General features: G+C 66.0%; 2 protein-coding genes across 3 annotated transcripts in view; both read left to right on the forward strand.

Annotated features, from left to right (window-relative positions):
• The window catches only part of SPATC1 (spermatogenesis and centriole associated 1), a 42,142-nt gene extending 27,167 nt beyond the window's left edge, over window positions 1–14,975 (forward strand). Inside the window, exons 2-5 of the mRNA XM_058276266.1 lie at window positions 6,646–7,230; window positions 7,310–7,792; window positions 7,900–8,039; window positions 14,269–14,975. Coding sequence (XP_058132249.1) covers window positions 6,646–7,230; window positions 7,310–7,792; window positions 7,900–8,039; window positions 14,269–14,598 — 1,538 coding nt within the window. The 3' untranslated portion in view covers window positions 14,599–14,975. The remainder of the gene's footprint in view (window positions 1–6,645; window positions 7,231–7,309; window positions 7,793–7,899; window positions 8,040–14,268) is intronic.
• Window positions 14,976–16,094: 1,119 nt separating this feature from the next.
• On the forward strand, window positions 16,095–18,474 carry LOC101440468 (sphingomyelin phosphodiesterase 5). Of its 2 annotated transcripts, XM_071208083.1 has the most exons (8): window positions 16,095–16,162; window positions 16,266–17,173; window positions 17,261–17,333; window positions 17,581–17,721; window positions 17,825–17,914; window positions 17,987–18,050; window positions 18,127–18,262; window positions 18,336–18,474. In XM_071208083.1, the coding sequence occupies exons 2-8, from the start codon at window positions 16,358–16,360 to the stop codon at window positions 18,426–18,428; spliced, it is 1,413 nt and encodes a 470-aa protein (XP_071064184.1). In that variant the 5' UTR covers window positions 16,095–16,162; window positions 16,266–16,357; the 3' UTR covers window positions 18,429–18,474. The 2 variants fall into 2 exon arrangements, with proteins under 2 accessions (XP_071064184.1, XP_058132152.1); XM_058276169.2 differs by lacking the exon at window positions 16,095–16,162 and having other exon boundaries at window positions 16,229–17,173.
• The last annotated feature ends 4 nt before the right edge of the window (window positions 18,475–18,478 follow it).

The following is an 18,478-nucleotide window of genomic DNA, read 5'->3' on the forward strand; positions in this document are numbered from 1 at the left end:
CCAGGGGCTCTGATGAAAGTTCACGTTGGCTGTCCAAAGATGAGCTGGGAAATTCTCACTCAGTGCTGAATCACTTCCCCTTCTAAGGCACTCAACTGACTGCATAAAGCGTCACTCACCACTGATGGCAATCTCCCTGATTGCTGTAATTGTAATCAGCTCACTATGATTCACCACTGCAGTAAAGTCAATGGTGACTAAAGTCCATAAATGCCCTTGTATTACTGTTAGCCCAGTGCTTGCTTGACCAAACAACTGGGCACAATTACCTTGACACAATAGCCTAACCATCACACCTTTATAAAAGCCAACAGATTCCTGGTACTTTGCATCAGCACCCTTTTTGGCTGGCTAATACATCCACCTATGTAGTTTCTTTTACCGGTTTAATTCTTCATATGACTTTGAGTTTCATTCTAGCCTGAAGGACTACCTTTAAGCATGCTTGCAGGAAATGTCCCTTAGCTTTTGCTTATCTGGGGATGTCTTAATTTCTCTTTCATTCTTGAAGGATAGTTCTACTGATTATAGAATTTTTGGTTGACAGTTTTTTTTTTCAACACCTTAAGTATGCCAACCCATTGCCCTCTGGCCTTGAGGGGTGTTTTCCCCCTTTTCCTCCCCCTCCCCCACCATGCTGTTTTTGCTGTGTCCATTCACTGTGTAATCTTCTATATGTATTTCTCTTTTTGTCTTCTCCCCTTGTCTTTCTCCTCTAGGATTCACCAGGATTCAATCCCGGGGACCTCTGATGTGGAGAGAGGTTCCCTGTCAATTGTGCCACCTCAGTTCCTGGTTTCTGCTGTGCTTCACCTTGACTCTCTCCTTTGTCTCTCTTTTGTTGCGTCATCACCTTGCCGCGTGACTCACTTGAACAGGCACTGGTCACCGCGTGGGCACTTGGCTCACCGCACAGGCACTGGCCCACCAGGCAGGCGCTTGGCACTCAGCTCACCACGTGGGCACTCGTGCAGCACTCAGCTCCCCACGCGGGCACTTACAGGGGCACGTGGCTCACCACATGGGCACTTAGCTCGCCACGCAGGCACCCACATGGGCACTCAGCTCCCTGCCTGGGCACTTGGTTCACTGCGTGAGCACTGGCTTGCCACACGGGCACGCTTTCTCTTCTTTTTCACCAGGAGGCCGCAAGGATGGAACCCAGGTCCTCCCATATTGTAGGCAGAGGCCTTTCACTTGAGCCATGTCCGCTTCCCTCTTGACGGTTTTTGATAAGTCATCTGTCCATCTTGAGTATCCCTTGAGTGCGGTAAGTTGCTTCTCTCTTGCTGCTCTCAGGATTCTTTGTCTTTTGATAGTTTGACTATAATGTGTCTCAAAGTAGATTTCTTAGAGTTCGTTGGATTCTTGACTGTGTAGACTCATGTCTTTCATCAAATTTGGGAAGCTCTATGCCACTTTTTCTTCCCCTTTCACCTCTCTTTCCCTGCAAGGATCCTGTGACACATGTGGTAGGACCCTTGATCGTGTCCCACAGTTCTCTTCGACTCTGTTCATTTTCGGTGTTTTCTCTTGGCTCCTCAGTCTGGATAATCTCAGTTGACCTATTTTCAAGTTTCCTGATTCTTCTGCCTGCTTAAATCTACTGTTGAGCCCCTCTAGTCATATATTCATTTCAGATATAGTATTTTTCCTCTCCAGTTTTTCTATATGTGCCCTTCTTATAATTCTGTGTCTTTCATTTTATTTTCTGTTTGGTGAGACGCTGTTCTCCTGAGTTCCTTTACCTCTTTGTCCATGGTTTCCTTCAGCTATTCAAGCACATTTAAGACAGCTGATTTTAAAATATTTGTTGAGTAAGTCCAATGTCTGAGCTCCCTTGGGGCCAGTGTCTATTGACCTTTTTCTTGTGAATGAACCATACATTCCTGTTTCTTTGCCTGCCTCATACTTTATGGTTGAAACTGGACATTTTAATAGTATAATATGGTAACTCTGGCCATCAGATTTTCCCCACCTTACAAGGCTTATGACCGCTGTTGCGGATTGTTGTTTAGTGACTTTTATCAGCTATTTTTGTGAAGACTGTCTTCTTTGCCACGTGTGGTCATTGTAATGTGTTCTATTAGCTTAGTAGTCAATTCATGGTTTGACAGAGATTTCCTTAAATACCTGCAGCCAAGGAGGAAAAGAAAGAAACCCTCCCAGGGTTTGCTGTTTGCCCGTGTCTGCACTCCTCGCGCATTCTGCCAGCACCCTGCGCTTCCCACCTACGGAGCCTGAAGGCGCGCCTAGGGGAGCGTTGGCCACTCGGGGCCTCGGGGGGTGTGCTGGCCCTCGCCCCTGCAGCCTGCTCGGTGTGCGCGGCGCCCGCCTCGCCCCTGCAGCCTGCTCGGTGTGCGCGGCGCCCGCCCCGCCCCTGCAGCCTGCGCGGTGTGCTCGGCGCCCGCGGGGGTGCTCAAGGCCCTTCCACGCAGCCCCTCCCTGGCTGTTCGGTCTGGCTGCTGCCTCCTGTCTCGCTGTCCCCTGGGAGCTGCAGCTGTGCGCTGGCCTCTGTGTAAGTACAGGCCGAGCAGGGTGAAACCAAGCCCATGTCTGCGCGCTCCTCCGGGACCACCGGACAGCTCAAAACCACAACCACGTTCGCCACAAACAAGGTCCAGGGACTGGGTGTGGCTCAGTGGCTGAGCGCCTGCCCCCCAGGTATGAGGTCCCCGCTCAATCCCTGCACCTCCTACAAAAGCAGAGAACAAGGTCCACGTTGCTCCCGCTGGCGCCCTCTGCCCCCGGCCGCCGAGCGAGGCAGTGGTTGGTGGGCAGGTGGGTTCAGCCTCCACAGAGCTGTCTCGTTAAGCATTCCCCTGGTAGTTTTAAGTTTTTGATGAGTGTCCAGACTTCCAGGAAAGTGGATTCTGCCAGCATCTGCCAGCCTAATCCTTGCCGCGGGGAGGGACAGGGATTCGCAAGTCCCTTGTGCCCTTTTTGGCAATCTCCTGTCCAGTTAGTTTTGAATCCTCAAAGATGCAGACAGTGCCCGCCCTCAGCCCTCTGCTGTGGACGATGCAGGCAGTGTCCACCCTCAGCCCTCTGCAGTGGGCGATGAAGGCAGTGTCTGCCCTCAGCCCTCTGCTGTGGACGATGCAGGCAGTGCGCGCCCTCAGCCCTCTGCAGTGGACCATGCAGACAGTGTCCACCCTCAGCCCTCTGCTGTGGACGATGGAGGCAGTGCCCGCCCTCAGCCCTCTGCTGTGGACGATGGAGGCAGTGCGCGCCCTCAGCCCTCTGCAGTGGACCATGCAGACAGTGTCCACCCTCAGCCCTCTGCTGTGGACGATGCAGGCAGTGCGCGCCCTCAGCCCTCTGCAGTGGACCATGCAGACAGTGTCCACCCTCAGCCCTCTGCTGTGGACGATGGAGGCAGTGCCCGCCCTCAGCCCTCTGCTGTGGACGATGGAGGCAGTGCGCGCCCTCAGCCCTCTGCAGTGGACCATGCAGACAGTGTCCACCCTCAGCCCTCTGCTGTGGACGATGCAGGCAGTGCGCGCCCTCAGCCCTCTGCAGTGGACCATGCAGACAGTGTCCACCCTCAGCCCTCTGCTGTGGACGATGGAGGCAGTGCCCGCCCTCAGCCCTCTGCTGTGGACGATGGAGGCAGTGCGCGCCCTCAGCCCTCTGCAGTGGACCATGCAGACAGTGTCCACCCTCAGCCCTCTGCTGTGGACGATGCAGGCAGTGCGCGCCCTCAGCCCTCTGCAGTGGACCATGCAGACAGTGCGCGCCCTCAGCCCTCTGCTGTGGACGATGGAGGCAGTGCCCGCCCTCAGCCCTCTGCTGTGGACGATGCAGGCAGTGCGCGCCCTCAGCCCTCTGCAGTGGACCATGCAGACAGTGTCCACCCTCAGCCCTCTGCTGTGGACGATGGAGGCAGTGCCCGCCCTCAGCCCTCTGCTGTGGACGATGCAGGCAGTGCCCGCCCTCAGCCCTCTGCTGTGGACGATGCAGGCAGTGCGCGCCCTCAGCCCTCTGCAGTGGACGAGGCAGGCAGTGTCCGCCCTCAGCCCTCTGCTGTGGACGATGGAGGCAGTGCCTGCCCTCAGCCCTCTGCTGTGGACGATGGAGGCAGTGCGCGCCCTCAGCCCACTGCGCAGTGGCAGCAGCTGGCCCCGCAGGCTGAGTGCTGTCCTCCGGGCCCCATCTGGGCTGGAGTCTCGCGCTGACCTTGGCTTTCTGTCCACGCAGGAGCAGCAGAGGCCCGGAGCGGGGAGGGGCTCCGCAGCGTTGCTGAGCATTAGCAGGCTCGTCTCACCGAGCAGGGGAGGGCAGCTCGTGGGGAGCGGGGCCAGCTGCTGGCCCTCCCTGCAGCACAGAGGCCGTCAGCGGGGTCGTGGCCCCTGGACAGAGGCCTCACCTTCTCCAGGCCTCATGTCCGTTTCTGCCTGCGAGCATGCCTCCATCTTCTTCCAGCTGGCCTTGACCTCTCGGGTGCTGGCCAGGAGGGCACCTGGGAAGAGGCCTGGGGTCCAGGGAGGGCAGGAGGTGGCGGGAAGGTCCAGGGTGCTGCCTGCCCCCAGGCTGGGAAGGGCGCCCGCCGGCCCCTGGCGCTGAGCGCCCAGCCTGTGCCCACCTGCCTGGGGCCCAGCTGTTACAGGCGAGCAGGGGCACCAGGGCAGCACACTCTCCTTTCGCTGGAAAACACTCTTCATAAAGTTACCTTTAAAAACCCATGCTCACTATACATACTGCAGAGAATACATAGAAATATGGAGGGAAAAACAACTCCACATTCAGCCCCGAGAGAGGACCCCACCAGACCAGGAGGGATTTACCCAGTGCTTCCAGCGAAATGGGGAGTAGAGGTGCAGGGGTTTTTGTTTGTTTTTTTAGGTGCCGGGCTGGGGGTTGAACCTGGGACCTCGTGTGTGGGAGGCCCCCACGCGGCCACCGAGACACACCTGCTCCCGAGTTGGTTTTCTCGTTGTTTGCTTGTTGTTTGGTTTTTTGTTCTTAGGAAGCACCGGGGACCCTGCCAGGACCTCCCGTGTGGGAAGCGGGAGCTCGACTGCTTGAGCCACGCCCGCTCCCCAGCCTTCAGCTCTGATCCTACTTTTACACTTCCCGCGTGACACTGGTGTAGACACGCGCTGGGCTCTCTTTGGATGGTTCATGATTTCTGATGACTTCTCCGTGTTGGGTTGTTTCCAGTTTTTACCATTAGCAGGCAAACAGAAGGACGGACTTTCCCTCCCACAGGCTGGGGTCCAGAAGGGAGCCCCTCTCCCCCCGCCACCCCCCGCCCCTCCACCCTCTGCCCACAGGGCCCCCGCCCCCACACAGTGAGCCCTGCCCGCTGCCTCCTGCCGCCCTCCTCTCCCCACACCCGTCGTCACCCCCGACCAGGTGCCTGAGCTCACTCTCTCGGTGCTGGCCTGGGCAGTTTCCCACCCACAGGGATGACCGTGGGGTCGGCTTTGTAGATTTCGGTATTCTTCTGTGAGTTGCACCCATGGGTATCCTAAAGTTGCCTCCTTTGTCCCATTTGAGGCTTCTTACCCAGAATCCAATTTGTCCAAAATGCAGATTAGGGCCTTTCCACCGGGTGAGCCGGCCAGGCCCAGACCAGCTCGCCCTGTCGGATGCGCAGCAGTCCTCGCGCATCTCCTTGCCGGCTGCTCCGGAAGTCAGGCTGCCCCGGCCGAGGACGAGCGGCCACCGCCCGCCTCTCTCCTGCTGTCTTTTGCACGGGGTGGGGCGGCCAGGAGTGACGCTATGTCGGATGCCTTTTCCTGGGGAACTGAATCACTTAACCAGGCAACACTTGGAATAGGCTCAGGAAGCAGCGGCACATCCAGACGATGGAAAGCCGTGCCGCAAGCGGCGTGCTGGCGCCTGGCTCGAAGGGGCACAAAGAGCGGGCACGAGGAGTGGGCCACGAAGGGGGCTCTGGCCGCTTGGCAGCCGCGTGCTTGTGCGCTGCTCGCAAGCTAAGAACGGACTTTACCTTTTTACACGTCAAGAGAAAATCGAGGGCTTTTCATGACATGAGGTGCCTGGAGGTAGAGTTGGCATCCGCCTGCGTGGTCCACACAAGCTCAGGGCCGCCGAGTGGCCATGGCACACGTGGCCCACGGAGCCGGCCGGAGGGGTTACAGCCCCTGAGCCGCACCGGCACGGGCAGGTCCCCCGTTCGCACGCAGGGCGCTGCATCAGCCGTGGCTTCTCTGTTCTTCTCTGCCTCTGCCGCGTTTCCGTTTTGTCCCTTAAACGAGCATGTACTGCCTTCACAGCAATAAAAAGTAACGAGTAAACGTAGACATTCTCCAGTAATGGACAGAAGCTCCCCTGCTCGGCTGCCTCAAGGGCCGCCTCCCCAGCCCCCCAAACAGCCTCCCCGAGGGGCCCCGACTCGTGTGTCGTGGACGGGAGGTCAGGGAACAGCAGGGCTGACACGGCGACCCGGGCGTCCAGCCAGGAGGAGCCCCCTCTGCTCCAGGAGGGCGTTCCGAGCTGGGTGGAGCCCCCGGGGGCTGAGCTAGGCTCGGGCATCCTGCCACGCCCCGTGGCCCCCGAGGCCCAGGTAGGAAGCCAGCCTACAGAGCAAGCCCGGAGCACTGGGCAGCCCCTGCGCCGCCAGACGGGGGCCCGGAGGGGCGCGCGGGGCTCTCAGGGCCTGCTCTGTGTCCCCAGGTGTCTTCCTGCCCTCGCCCCCAGCAGCAGCGAACGAAGCGCGCCTGGAAGACATGGGCTCGGTGGCCCTGGCGCCCCTGGCCGACATGCTCGCCAGCCCGCAGCCCGGCCCCGCCGTGGCGCCCCTGGCCGGCGCTCTCAACACGCTGCTGTCCTGCCCGGGGGCCGTGTCGCAGAGCAGGCCACTCTCCAGCCTCCTGACCGGCTCCCTGCCCAGCTCCGGGGCTCCGGCAAGCACGCTGACCAGCAACCTGGGCCTGCCGTCCACCGGCCCCCTCACCGGCCACCTGTCCAGCCCCCTGGCCATGGCTCCGGTGGGCACACTGACCGGCCATCTGGGCCTGCCGCCCAACAGCCACCTGTCCAGCCCCCTGCTGGCCCCCATGGCCGGCCCCGTGACCGGCCCTCTGGGCAGCGCCCTGCTCTCGCCGCCGGCGGCCCCGCTGGCCGTGCCTCAGGGCCTGCTCAACCCCATGAGCGTGGCCGTGTTGGAGGGCCCGAAGTTGAGGCTGGCGGAGCCCCTCGTAGGATACCCCGCCAGGGCCCCGCCCTCGGCAGGTGCTGGGCACACGGCCAGCTCCAAAGGTAACGGGCGGGGCGGGCAGCCCCCTGCCCCCCCCCCGGGCCTGCTCTGACGCTCCTCTCTGCCCCACCCCACCGCCAGCCCTGCTGCCCGAGCAGCCCAGGCCCACCCAGGACCCGGAGACCGGCGGCCTGGAGTTCGTGGGCGCGCCCATCCAGGCCTCCACCCCCATCAGCGCCGCGGACGTGCCAGGCCCCGTGCCAACCTTCGCCTTCAACGCTGCGGACCCCCAGGCGCAGCCCAGCGCCCCCCAGGGACAGCCCGCCCCCGCCCCCACCCCCTCCGCCACCCCGGCCCTCCTCACGGTCCCCGCTCCCGCCCCCCAAGCCGCCGCCACCAGCCACAGCCCCTCGGGCACGGGTGTCGCCCAGCAGGCCCCCAGCGCCCCCAGGCAGCCCTCCCCTACTCGCAGCTCCCACTCCTCGCCCCCCACCTCCACCTCCCCACCCTCGGCCTGCGACGCCCGCTCGCCGCGCACGGCGGAGCCGGCTCGGAAGAGCATCCTGGAGCTGGAGCGGAAGCTGGCCCGCCGCAAGGCCAGCAAGTTCCCCGAAGGCCCCCGAGGTGAGCGACGCCCCAGCCCGCCGCCCGCCCTAAGCCCCGCCCACCGTGACGGTGACCGCGGCCCCCATGCACCAGGGGTGCGGCTGACAGGCCCTTCCCGTGCCCAGAGCAGAGGCAGGTGTCCTGGGAGAGGCTGGTGGGGGAGATCGCCTTCCAGCTGGACCGCAGGATCCTCTCCAGCATCTTCCCCGAGCGCGTGCGCCTCTACGGCTTCACTGTCTCCAACATCCCCGAGAAGATCATCCAGGTCTGGCCCCCACCACCCGGGCAGGAGTGGGGGACACGCCGGTCCTCAAGGGGCGTGGGGAAGGGCAGAGGGAGTCAGGGGGCCTGGCATGGGAGGAGTCCGCGGTCCAGCCCCCGTGGGCTCCCCAGAGAAGGGACGGGGTCAGCGCACGGGGCTGCGCCCCTGCCTCCAGCAATGGCTGCCCGGGTGGCGGCCCGGCTCCCGAGCTGAGTGAAGGGTCTGCAGCACGTGGTGCCCGCCCCCAGGGCCCACACCACCAAAGGCCTTCTCTCTGGCCCTGGGGGTCCCCCGGGGGCTGCCGGGGCCCACAGCCCCCGCCAGGGACTCAGGCCCAGCTCCCGGCGGTGTGCTCGGAGGACACGGTCCTCTCGCCCTCCTCCTGCCGCGCACTGGGAGGAGGGACGCTTCCCTGACGTCCTCTGAGTGTACCTGGGCCGGTGGTGAGAGCCTGACCCGGGGAGGGCGCGGGCCAAACGGGCGCCGCTGGGCGCACGCTCCCCCACTGCGCTGGCACGGGCCCCGCGGCCAGGCACGCAGGCACAGCCCCCAGCTCACTGACCACTCGTGCCCGGGGCTGTTCCCACGGCGTTTCCTCCCAGGCCGTCTGTGTCGGGGACCGCAGCCCGTGGGCATGGAGCACGGTGGGCTGCGCGGCGCGGTTTTGCAGCCAGGTCTGAAGGCGGGCTTTTCCTCTGGTTAGGCTGTCTTTTGTCGCAGGTTTTAAGTCCTAGTGTGGTCAAAAGTGTGCATCTTTCCTTCACCGTTTGTGCTTTTCACATCTTGCTTAAGATATGAGAAATTTCTGAAATTATTCCGTTTTCTTCGAAGGTTTAAAGCTGGGTTTTTCACCCATTCGTGCACGAATGGTCACTGTGTGGGGGTAGGTGGGGAATCCGCCCTTGTATGGACCCGGTGTCCAGCCCCAGGGGTGCGCAGGGGGCGGAGGATGGCATGGGCAGGTGCACGGCGGGGCAGTGCACGGGCACCGGAGCCACAGCTGGCCACAGCAGGGCACTCCTGGACCCTAGGCCAGGAGATGGGCAGAGAGGACAGGGCGCCCTCCTGGGAGCGGCACGGCCAGCCCACGGCGGCCCCACAGGGGGGACACCCACTCGCCCCAACTCCTGGGCTCCCAGGGCCAAGGAGAATGGAAACCGCTCATGGCCAGCCTCCCAGGGCCAGAGCAGGCAGCTCACGGGGTCGAAAGGCGGCTGCACAGCCCCGCGGTCAGCAAGGCCTCCTGGCCACAAAGCCTGGTCCATGCCTGGGGACTTGGAGCCCACTGGCCTGTCCCTGCAGCACGGGAGGGTAAACTGAGTCTTGGGGCCCCTGGACAGCCCTCCCTCCTTGCTCTTGCTCCAAATTGTTTGGCCTGTGGCTCCTCAGTCTGCCTCTTGGCGTCAGTCTGAAGATTTCTAGGCTAAACTGGGGAAGCTGCGTCTGTGTGTGCGGATTCCTCAGCGCCCAGCGTCTCTGGGGCTCTGGCCGTGGGGCCTCTGCAGGCCCCGTTTCACATCATCCCGCGTTGATGGGCGTCTAGGGGCGCCACCACTGCCACTGCCCACAGGGCCCGCTGGGCAGGGCCGCCTGGACAGGTGCACACCGTGCCTCTGAATGCGGCGGCCGACAGCTTGTTGGCAAAGACCACCTTTCATTCTAAATGTGAGCCTAGGTTCCCACGCAGAAATTATACAGAGCAGTGAAGAAAGCCTCGTGTTGCTCAGAAATAGGTTTGCAGGGATGATTGTAGGCTGCACGGCTCTTGATGGAGGAGCTGGTGTGCAGGACTCTCCCCCTTATCTCCCACGTGCATGACCGGCTGTGCATAGCACTGAAGCGTCGCTGCGCCGAGCGGCACCTCTTTGGGGCAGAGGCAGAAGGACAGGGTCGGATTTCTTTGGGTGTCTGAGGACGTCAAGGTTTCCCCAAGCCAGGGCCTTGTCCACCATCTCGGCAGCCTTTGGCCACTCCCCGGCGGCCACTGTCACTGAGTCCATGTCCACTGGCCCCGTCCCCTGGCTCCCGTCAGCAATGGCCGGCTCTGCTTGGGAGCCCGTCGACAGCAAAGGTGCTTGCTGGGCAGCAGTTGGCACCTTCCGGCCGGCGCTTCCCGGGCCTGCCGCGGGCTGGCTGATGTCCAGTCTCACTTGGGGTCGCACAGATGCCCCCCGCCCCCCAGGCCGTCCTACCTGCCTGGCTGCATCATCTGTTGCTCCCATCTGCTTCTGACTCCACTTTGCCCAGGCTTTTGGTTTCCTTCATCAAAACGTCTGGGGTTTCTGTGGGGTTTTTTCTGCCCGTTGGTCTCCAGCATCAGTGGTTTCGTAGAATCCCCACATCCTGCCCCAGCCGCTAAGCCTGGCCAAACCTGGTGGTGCCCAAACCTGGCTCGTGTGCCCTGCCAGAGCTGTCGGCTTCAGGCCAGGCGGCTCTGGGGGCCCCACTGCTCAACGGGCCCTGGCCGCGGCTTCTCCGTGGCCTTGCAGGGTCATGACACCTGCTGAGCCGACCAAAAGCCGCCGCCTTGCGCACGTCTTGCGAAACCTTCTGCCCAGCGACCAAGGGCGTCCTTGTCCCTGCCCTCAGGGGCCCCAGTGGGAGGTGCCCGGCCCGTCGTCCTGGCCCAGCTGCGTTGGTGCGAGGGCGGCTGCGAGGGCCGGGCGCGCGGGGCGGGGCCTGGCTTCCGGTGCCCCTGGGGTGCATTCGCCTGCCTCCTGAGTGGGCGTCGCGCAGGGTGCCTGGGTTTCCAGCTGTCCTAGTCCTGAGAGCTTGTGACTCCCTTGGCTTTTCTGTTGAGGCGTTCCCATGCTCTACCAGCAAGGGCAGCGCAGCGCTCCCGGGATTCTTAAATCTCTCCGTTTCTTTCTCTCGTGTTGGCTGGATTCCCAGCACAGTGTTCTAAAGACGCCGACAACGTGGGCAGCCTTAGCCTCGTTTCCGACCTCACAAGCACCGCTTGTAGTCTCACCATCACGGCTGAACCGCGTTCCAGGCTTCTGGACAGAGCTTTATCAGGCAAGTCAGCCAGAGTTCTGAGTTGCGAGCAACAGCATCCACACCAGGCGACTGAGGCAGAAAGGGGCTTATCAAGGACACTTGGGGGGTCAGAGGGGCTCCAGGAAGGCTAGAGGAGTTTGCTATAGACCCGTAAAAATGCCAACACAGAAGAGACATGGCAGGTGGACACGCCTTTGCCACCTGCCCCAGGGACAGCATGTAGCCGTGCAGCCAGCCGCCCAGGAGCCAGTTCCACAGCCCTTCTGCTCCCCCCACGGATCGGGCTCCCCGCGCATGCTTGGCAGAAGCCCGGGTCGTGGGGGTAGGTCGCTGCAGGGAAGGCTGCAAAAGGTGGTTTTTAACTTTCAGTCTTTTAAGGTACAGGAAGGCAGTAGAAGGTGCTGGAACAAAAGCTGGGTGAGCTGGTTTCAGTCTCTGCCACATCAGACGAAGACGTTTTCCTATTTGTCATTCGTCGAGTTTTTATCATGCACAAATACCGAGTTCGTAGGTCTCTCTGAGCGGCCCACGTCTTGTTCCTCTCCTATCACTTACCGTGTTAGGTGTTCTGATGATAAACCCTGCCGCATCCGTGGGATAAACCTGACTTAGACACGAGCAGGCGTCTTTTGGTACTGGATGCAGCTTGCTGTGACGTGGACGTCTGCGCTCTTGCTCTGCTGCGACTTAGGCACCAGCTGCTGTGACAGGTGCAGGGCCGCACAAGTCAGGGTCAGCCAGCCTGGGGGGCCGCAGCACGGGCAGGGCTCTCGGCCGTAGACTCAGCCCCTTGGCTCGAACTCAGGGCCGTGCCCGGCCCCGCCACCAGGCCACCAGGCCACCAGGCCGGCAGAGCAGTGGCCCCAGCTGGGCAGCCCCGGCAGGCACGGCCGGCCACCGCGCTCTCGGCCAGCTCCACGTTGGCTGTTGAGTCTGCGCACTCTGCTCTCTAATCTCTGCTCTGTTACTTCCGGACCCCTGCTTCCTTTCGATTTACTTCACTGTTTCCCTTCCTGGCAACGACTGCCTCACATTCTACTTTACATCCCTTGTGGTTTTCGGGCATGACGTTCCCTCTAATCTGGGAGATACTCAAAATCTGTAACTGGGACACGCTTAGCCCGAGCCGCCGGGCGCAGCAGGCCGGGGAGAAGTGCAGTCTAGGGCGGCCGCCGCCGTGGGATTGCCAGCCCGCGGCCCCCTGGCTGCGACCCCCAGGGCTGGAGGGGGCCAGACCTTTTCCAAACTAAGCCAACGACGAGGCACTCATCCGTTTCCGTCGTCTGAGGGCCACTGGGCTATCTCGCCGGCCACTCCTAACTCGTCCTGCGTTCGGAACACAGTGTGTGAGACTGACCCTGCACCATCTGGGCCGCTTCCCTCACGAGGGAGCCTGTGTCGGTGTCCCGGCTCCCAGGCTGGACAGGCAGGCGAGTTCACGTGCGCCTCCCCCCACCCCGCCCCGCACCAGCTCCTCACGCTCCCGCTGCGTGGTGCCCGCCACCACCACTCCCCCCGGCCCCATCCCACCCCAGCTCCCAGGAGCTGTCGCCGCTCACCCGGTCCACACACTTCACCCTCCACTCACGAGCACCGAGCACTCAGTGTGTGCCAAGTGTGTACGGAACAGGGCCCTGCCCTGGGGCAGCCCACCCTGAGCCGGGAGGCCTTCAACTAATAAGTCACGCCGTCAGCACACAGCGGAGGGCGGGGAGCCTGGAGGCGGGAGTGGGTGCTGGCCCTGCGGCCCCTGGCGTCTCCTCCTCACACCCAGCTTCGGCTCACCTGGCACACTTCAGCGCCCTGAGGCCACCGTCCCCTGCTGTCCCTTCACGTGGTGGCCAGAGGGAGAGCTGGGGACACGGCTGGGGCTGTCCCCGGCGCCAATGAGGATGGGGTCACCCCTGACAGCCGCGTGCTGAGCCCGGGTCTCCCCTCACCTCGGCAACACACTGAGCCCTGGCCTGGCCCCCGCCGCCTCCCGGGCGCTCCTCCTCGCCCTCAGGCTCGCGCCCCCTTCCTGGACCCCTGGCCTCCGCGCAGCACCCCCCCCCCGGGGCACCCCCGACGCCTGCACTGGCCGCAGCCCTGTGGAGGCACCCCCGCCCTCGCACCGGCTGCACCCTGGAATTCCTGCCACCTGGTGTGGTGCCCAAAGCAGGGAGGGCTTGGAGAAGCCCGGTGGCTAGAGCCCCTGCCCCTCCGCCCAGCTCCCGTCCCCCCGGCCCGGAGCCCCCAGCCCCTCGAGGACGGGCCTGCCTGGCACTCTGCCCGGCCCCAGGCCCCCCCAACCCCCACGAGCCGCTTTCCTGCCCTGCTCGCCACCCCGTTGCTCAGCTCAGCCTGCGCGAGTCCCTGGAGGCGCTCCCTGGAGGGGTGGCTGTGCGCCTGTCTGCGGCAGGCTGGGGGGGCAGGGGCTCAGCCACGGCTGGGGGTGTGCACAGGCGACGAGCCCTGCGGCGGGCTGGCACCCAGTTGCTGGGTACCGTGGCCGTGGGCCCACCCGCCCGCAAACGCTTGCTGCGCTCCTGTGACCCGCCCGACACACGGAGCCTGGGAACTGGGGAGGGGGAGGCGGGCGTGTCCCCAGGAGGCTGAGGGGCCCCAGGAGCGCCGGGGGTAGCACCAACGATCAGGGAGCGGATTCAGGCCCGAGCCCAAGGCGCGGCGTATGCCCACACTCCATCCCCACTGCTCAGAAAGCACCACTGAGAAAGGGCAGCCCTGGGGGTCTTCCCTGAGGAGGTGACGCCTGAGGCGTTTGTCCAGGCAAGAAGTGGGGAACCAGGGCAGCACAAGGGGACTACGGCGTTGGTGGCACTGAAGGGGTGTGCAGGGCCAGATCGAGCAGTGGGGTCAGCGGGGGGGTTCAGACGGGGCGAGGCGCCATCTCAGGACGTGAGCGTGGCTGTGCAGCGAGGCCCGTGCGCCGAGGCCCGTGCGCCGAGGCTGGGCTGGGGGCGGCGGCGCCTGAGCGGGCACCACAGTTGGCAGGGCCCCAAGCAAAACCAGTGCGTGGGGCCTCCTGGCTCAAGAGCGCACAACTTCCGGGCGGCAGCAGCACAGCATCTGCCCAGCGGGGGTCCCTGCCTGCCCCGCCCGGCTGGGCCCACCCGGCTCCCCCTGCCCAGCTCCAGCAGCCCCTCTGGCCCGCCCCAGGGCCGCCCCGAGCCCGGAGCCCCTCCATGCGCCCCGGGGTGGGCGCGGGGTCCTGACGCCCGCCGCCCCGCAGGCCTCCCTGAACCCCAGCGACCACAAGCTGGACGAGGAGCTGTGCCAGACGCTGACGCAGCGCTACGTGAGCATCATGAACCGGCTGCAGGGCCTGGGCTACAACGGGCGGGTGCACCCCGCGCTGACCGAGCAGCTGGTGAACGCCTACGGCATCCTGCGCGAGCGGCCCGAGCTGGCGGCCTCCGAGGGCGGCGCCTACACCGTGGACTTCCTGCAGCGCGTGCTGGTGGAAACGGTGCACCCGGGCATGCTCACCGACGCGCTGCTGCTGCTCTCCTGCCTCAGCCAGCTGGCGCACGACGACGGCAAGCCCATGTTCATCTGGTGACGCGCCCGCGCGGCCATTAAAGCTTCACGCGGATGCCGGCCTCCGGGCCACGCCTGCACCCTGGGCACTGCTGCTTCCCGCTGCCCTCGGCCCCGCGGTCCCGCCCTCGGGGTCTGGCCCACCCCATCGCAGGACCCTCTCCCAAGGGAGCCCGAGACTTGGGGTGGGAAGAACGTGAGGGGGACGGGGGAGTGGGCTCGGGGCCAGCCGGGGCACCTGGCGGGGTGCCAGGATCTGAAACCTGGGTGAGGAGGATGTGGGCACGCTCCCCCCACTCTGTTCCAGGCAGGGGAGCCGGGGAAAGCCGTCTCACCCGGCCCTGGGCTGGGGGCCGCACGGGAGTTGGCAGTCCCTTCCCAAGGCGCCCTGCTCCATGCAGTCCCTGGAGAGCTGGGGGGGGGGGGGCTCCGAGCTGTGAGAGCACAGGCAGGATGGGCCAAGCGGGGCAGGGATGGAAACGATAGGAGGGGGGTGGGGGGCTCTAGGTGGGAAGTTAGAGGGAAGCTGTAGGCTGGTGGGGGGCCAGGGGGGTGGAGAGAGATGGACAGTGCAGGCCACCTGCAGGGCGGCCTGCTGCCACAAGGGGGAAAAGAAGCGTGCCCTCCTCGGTGCAGGCTGCGGCCCTCAGCAACCTGCAAGGAGAGCAGGGCCAGCGGTGCCTGCAGCAGAGGGAAAAGGGGCGCACGGCACCCGGCGCCAGCAGCTCCCTGCCTCTCAGCACGACCCCCCAGGGCTCTGTGACCCGGGACCTGGCCACATGGCTTGCTCAGCCCCTGGGAAGGGCAGGGAAGGATGCCCGACCCAGAGAGGACCAACAGAGCCAACAGAGCCCCCCGCCCTGGCGTCGAGGAAGCCAGAAGCACCCCTCGCCCTCAGCCAGGGTGAAGGGCTGGCCTCACCCAAACCACAGGAGACCGCAGGGCTGCAGAAGCAATGTGGGGCTGGACAGGGAGGTGGGCAGCGCCTGGAACCTGACGACAGAACTGCGCCTGGAAGCGCGGGCCGCGCGGCGCTGAAAACCGAGGGGGCGGAGGCGGGAGGGCTCGGCTCAGGCGGCAGCCTTCCCTCCGCTGGCGTGGACCCTGGGGACGCCGGGCAGGGTGGAGCCAACGTTCCCTCCCCCCAGGTTGGGAGCCCCTTGGGGCAGGGTCACAGGATGACCCACCGCTGGCCAGCCGCCTGGGGCTCCGCGCGGCGCTGGGCAGGAGGCAGGTCTGACCGTGCAGCCTGTCCCCATCTGTGCGTGTCTGGACTCAGGCGCCGGACACCGCGGCCACAGGGCAATGGTCCGTGTTGGGGGCAGAGGGATGCCTCCGTCTGGGCGGCGGGAGCGCCGGCCGATTCTACTCAGCTCACCAGCGCCCACACGCGCCCCGGCAGGGTCGCTTTCCGCGTGTGCACCCCGATGCCCCTCTGGTCCGGATGGACACAGGTTCCCCGGCGTCCCCGGCGGCCTTCAGGGGAGGAGGGGGCGGGCCGAGGAGGGCCGAGGGCGGGGCTGCGTGGCCAGAGTCCCTTTCGCTTTCCCTTTTGTTCTCCCCAAGAGCTGCCGAATTTCCCACTGGTAAGGTGCCGGCGGCCTCCCCAACACGCCCCTCTCCCCTGCGCCCACAGCCGCAGGCTCGCGGGGCGGCGCTTACCCCTTCTTCACCCATCGCGCCACGTAGCCTTGAGCTCTGCGGACGCTCTAACGGTCGACGGGCACGCAGGAAGCGGATGAGCTGCAGGGGCGCCCCGTGAACGAGAAGCCCCGTGCGCCATGCAGTCCCCGCCCGACTGGCCGCCTGCGCCCGGCGCCCTGCAGCCCTCGCCGTTCCCGCACCCGGCGCTGCACGCCCTCCACGGCCTGGCCCGCGCGCTGCTCTTCCCGGCGTACTGGGCGCTGGACCAGCTGCTGGGCTACTGGGCGCCGGCGGCGCGCGCGGGGGGCCTGGGCTGGCTGCGGTCGGCGGCGGGCGCCGGGGCGGCGCTGCTGCTGCTGCTGCTGGCCGGCCTGCCCCTGGCGCTGCCCGGCCTCCTGCTCTGGCTGCCCCTGCAGCCCTGGCGCCGCCCCTTCTGCTACCAGCCCCCGCCGCAGGGCTGGACGCCGCCCGCGCCCTGGCGCCCGCCCGCTGAGCCCGCGCGCTGCTTCGGCTTCCTCAGCGCCAACCTGTGCCTGCTGCCGCACGGGCTGGCGCGCTTCAACAACCTCCCGCACAGCCAGCGGCGGGCCGAGGCCGCGGGCGCCGTGCTGCTCGCCGGCCTGCGGCGCCCGCGCTACGGGGCCACGGGCTGCAGCGCGGCGCAGCGCGGGGCGGTGGTGGCCGCGGTGCCCGCGGGCCTGGACTTCGTGTGCCTGCAGGAAGTGTTCGACCTGCGCGCCGCGCGCCGCCTCGTGCGCCTCCTGGCGCCCGGCCTGGGCCCGGTGCTGTACGACGCGGGCGCGCTCGGCCTGCAGCCCGGACCGCACCTCAAGCTGCTGGGCAGCGGGCTGCTGCTGGCCTCGCGCTACCCGCTGCTGCGCGCCGCCTTCCGGGCCTTCCCCAACGGGCGCCGCGAGGACGCGCTCGCCTCCAAGGGGCTGCTGTCCGCACAGGTACCGCGGGCTGCCCCGGCCCGGGAGGGCGCGGGGGCGGGCGCGGGGCCCGAGGGCGCGGGAGCCGGGCCCACCGTGGTGTTGCAGGCGCAGCTGGGCTTTCTGGACGGGCGCCGCGTCGTGGGCTTCCTGCACTGCACGCACTTGCATGCGCCGAGTGGTGAGCCGGGGCGCGGCCGGGGGGGCGCCCGGGCAGGCTGTCCCTGCGTGGCGGCGGCGCGTCCCCGCGCTCGCCCGCACCTCTGCGCTCCGCCCCCTCCCCTCCCGTTGCTTCACCGCCTCGGGCGCAGCGGGTCCCCAGCAGTGCCTGCCTGGGAGGGACCACGGCCAGGGCCCGGCGGTGGGGGGTGGGGAGGGCGAAGGCTCCGGGGTGCATCCGCACGCGGCCTGAGGGCCCCCACCCGCAGAGGACGGGCACCTGCGCTGCGAGCAGCTGGCGCTGCTGCTGGACTGGGCCGAGCAGTTCGAAGCTGAGAGCCACCAGGGTGCCGAGGCCGTGGCCTTCAGCGTGCTGCTGGGCGACCTCAACTTTGACAACTGCTCGCTAAGTGAGGGGCGGGGGCGGGGGCGACACGGGGGCGGGGCGGGGGCGACACGGGGGCGGGCAGCGCTGGCCTGGCCCCGCCCCCGAGCGCCCGCCTCTCCCCGCAGACGACGCGCGCGAACAGGAGCACCCGCTCTTCAGCCGCTTCCGGGACCCCTGCCGGCTGGGCACGCGCCAAGAGGAGCCCTGGGCCCTGGGTACCGCGCCCGGGAGGGGGTGCCCCGGGAGGCCCGGCGGCCGCCGCGCGCGCTGACCCGCCCCGCCCGCAGGGACGCTGCTGCGCTCCTCCAGGCTGCACCACTCGGTGGCCTGCTCCCCCGAGATGCTGCGGAGGTGAGCGGGGCGCGGGGGCAGGTCCCGCCCCGGGCCTGGAGCGGGGCCCCGGCCTTGGTGACGCCGCCCTCCCCAGGGCCCTGGAGCAGAAGGAGGGGCGCCTCGAGTACCTGGAGGGCCCCCCCGGAGGAAGCGGCCCCGCCGAGGCCTGGCGCGGCCGGCGCCTGGATTACATCACGTACCGCGGAGTGCCCGGGGGCCCGCTGAGCCCGGTGAGTGCCGGGGCTGGGGCGGCGGGGAGGCACAGGCGAGGCGCGCGGCCCCTCAACCGGCCTCGCCCCCCAGGAGGTGGAGCAGGTGGCCTTCAGCACCGCCCTGGCCGGACTCTCGGACCACCTGGCCGTGGGGCTCCGGCTCCGAGTGTCGGCGCCCTCGTGACCCAGGCACGCAGCCGACGGGCGCACGGCCGCGCGGAACGAGTGACCAGG

Source organism: Dasypus novemcinctus, chromosome 14, assembly GCF_030445035.2.
Source record: "Dasypus novemcinctus isolate mDasNov1 chromosome 14, mDasNov1.1.hap2, whole genome shotgun sequence".
Taxonomy (NCBI): domain Eukaryota; kingdom Metazoa; phylum Chordata; class Mammalia; order Cingulata; family Dasypodidae; genus Dasypus; species Dasypus novemcinctus.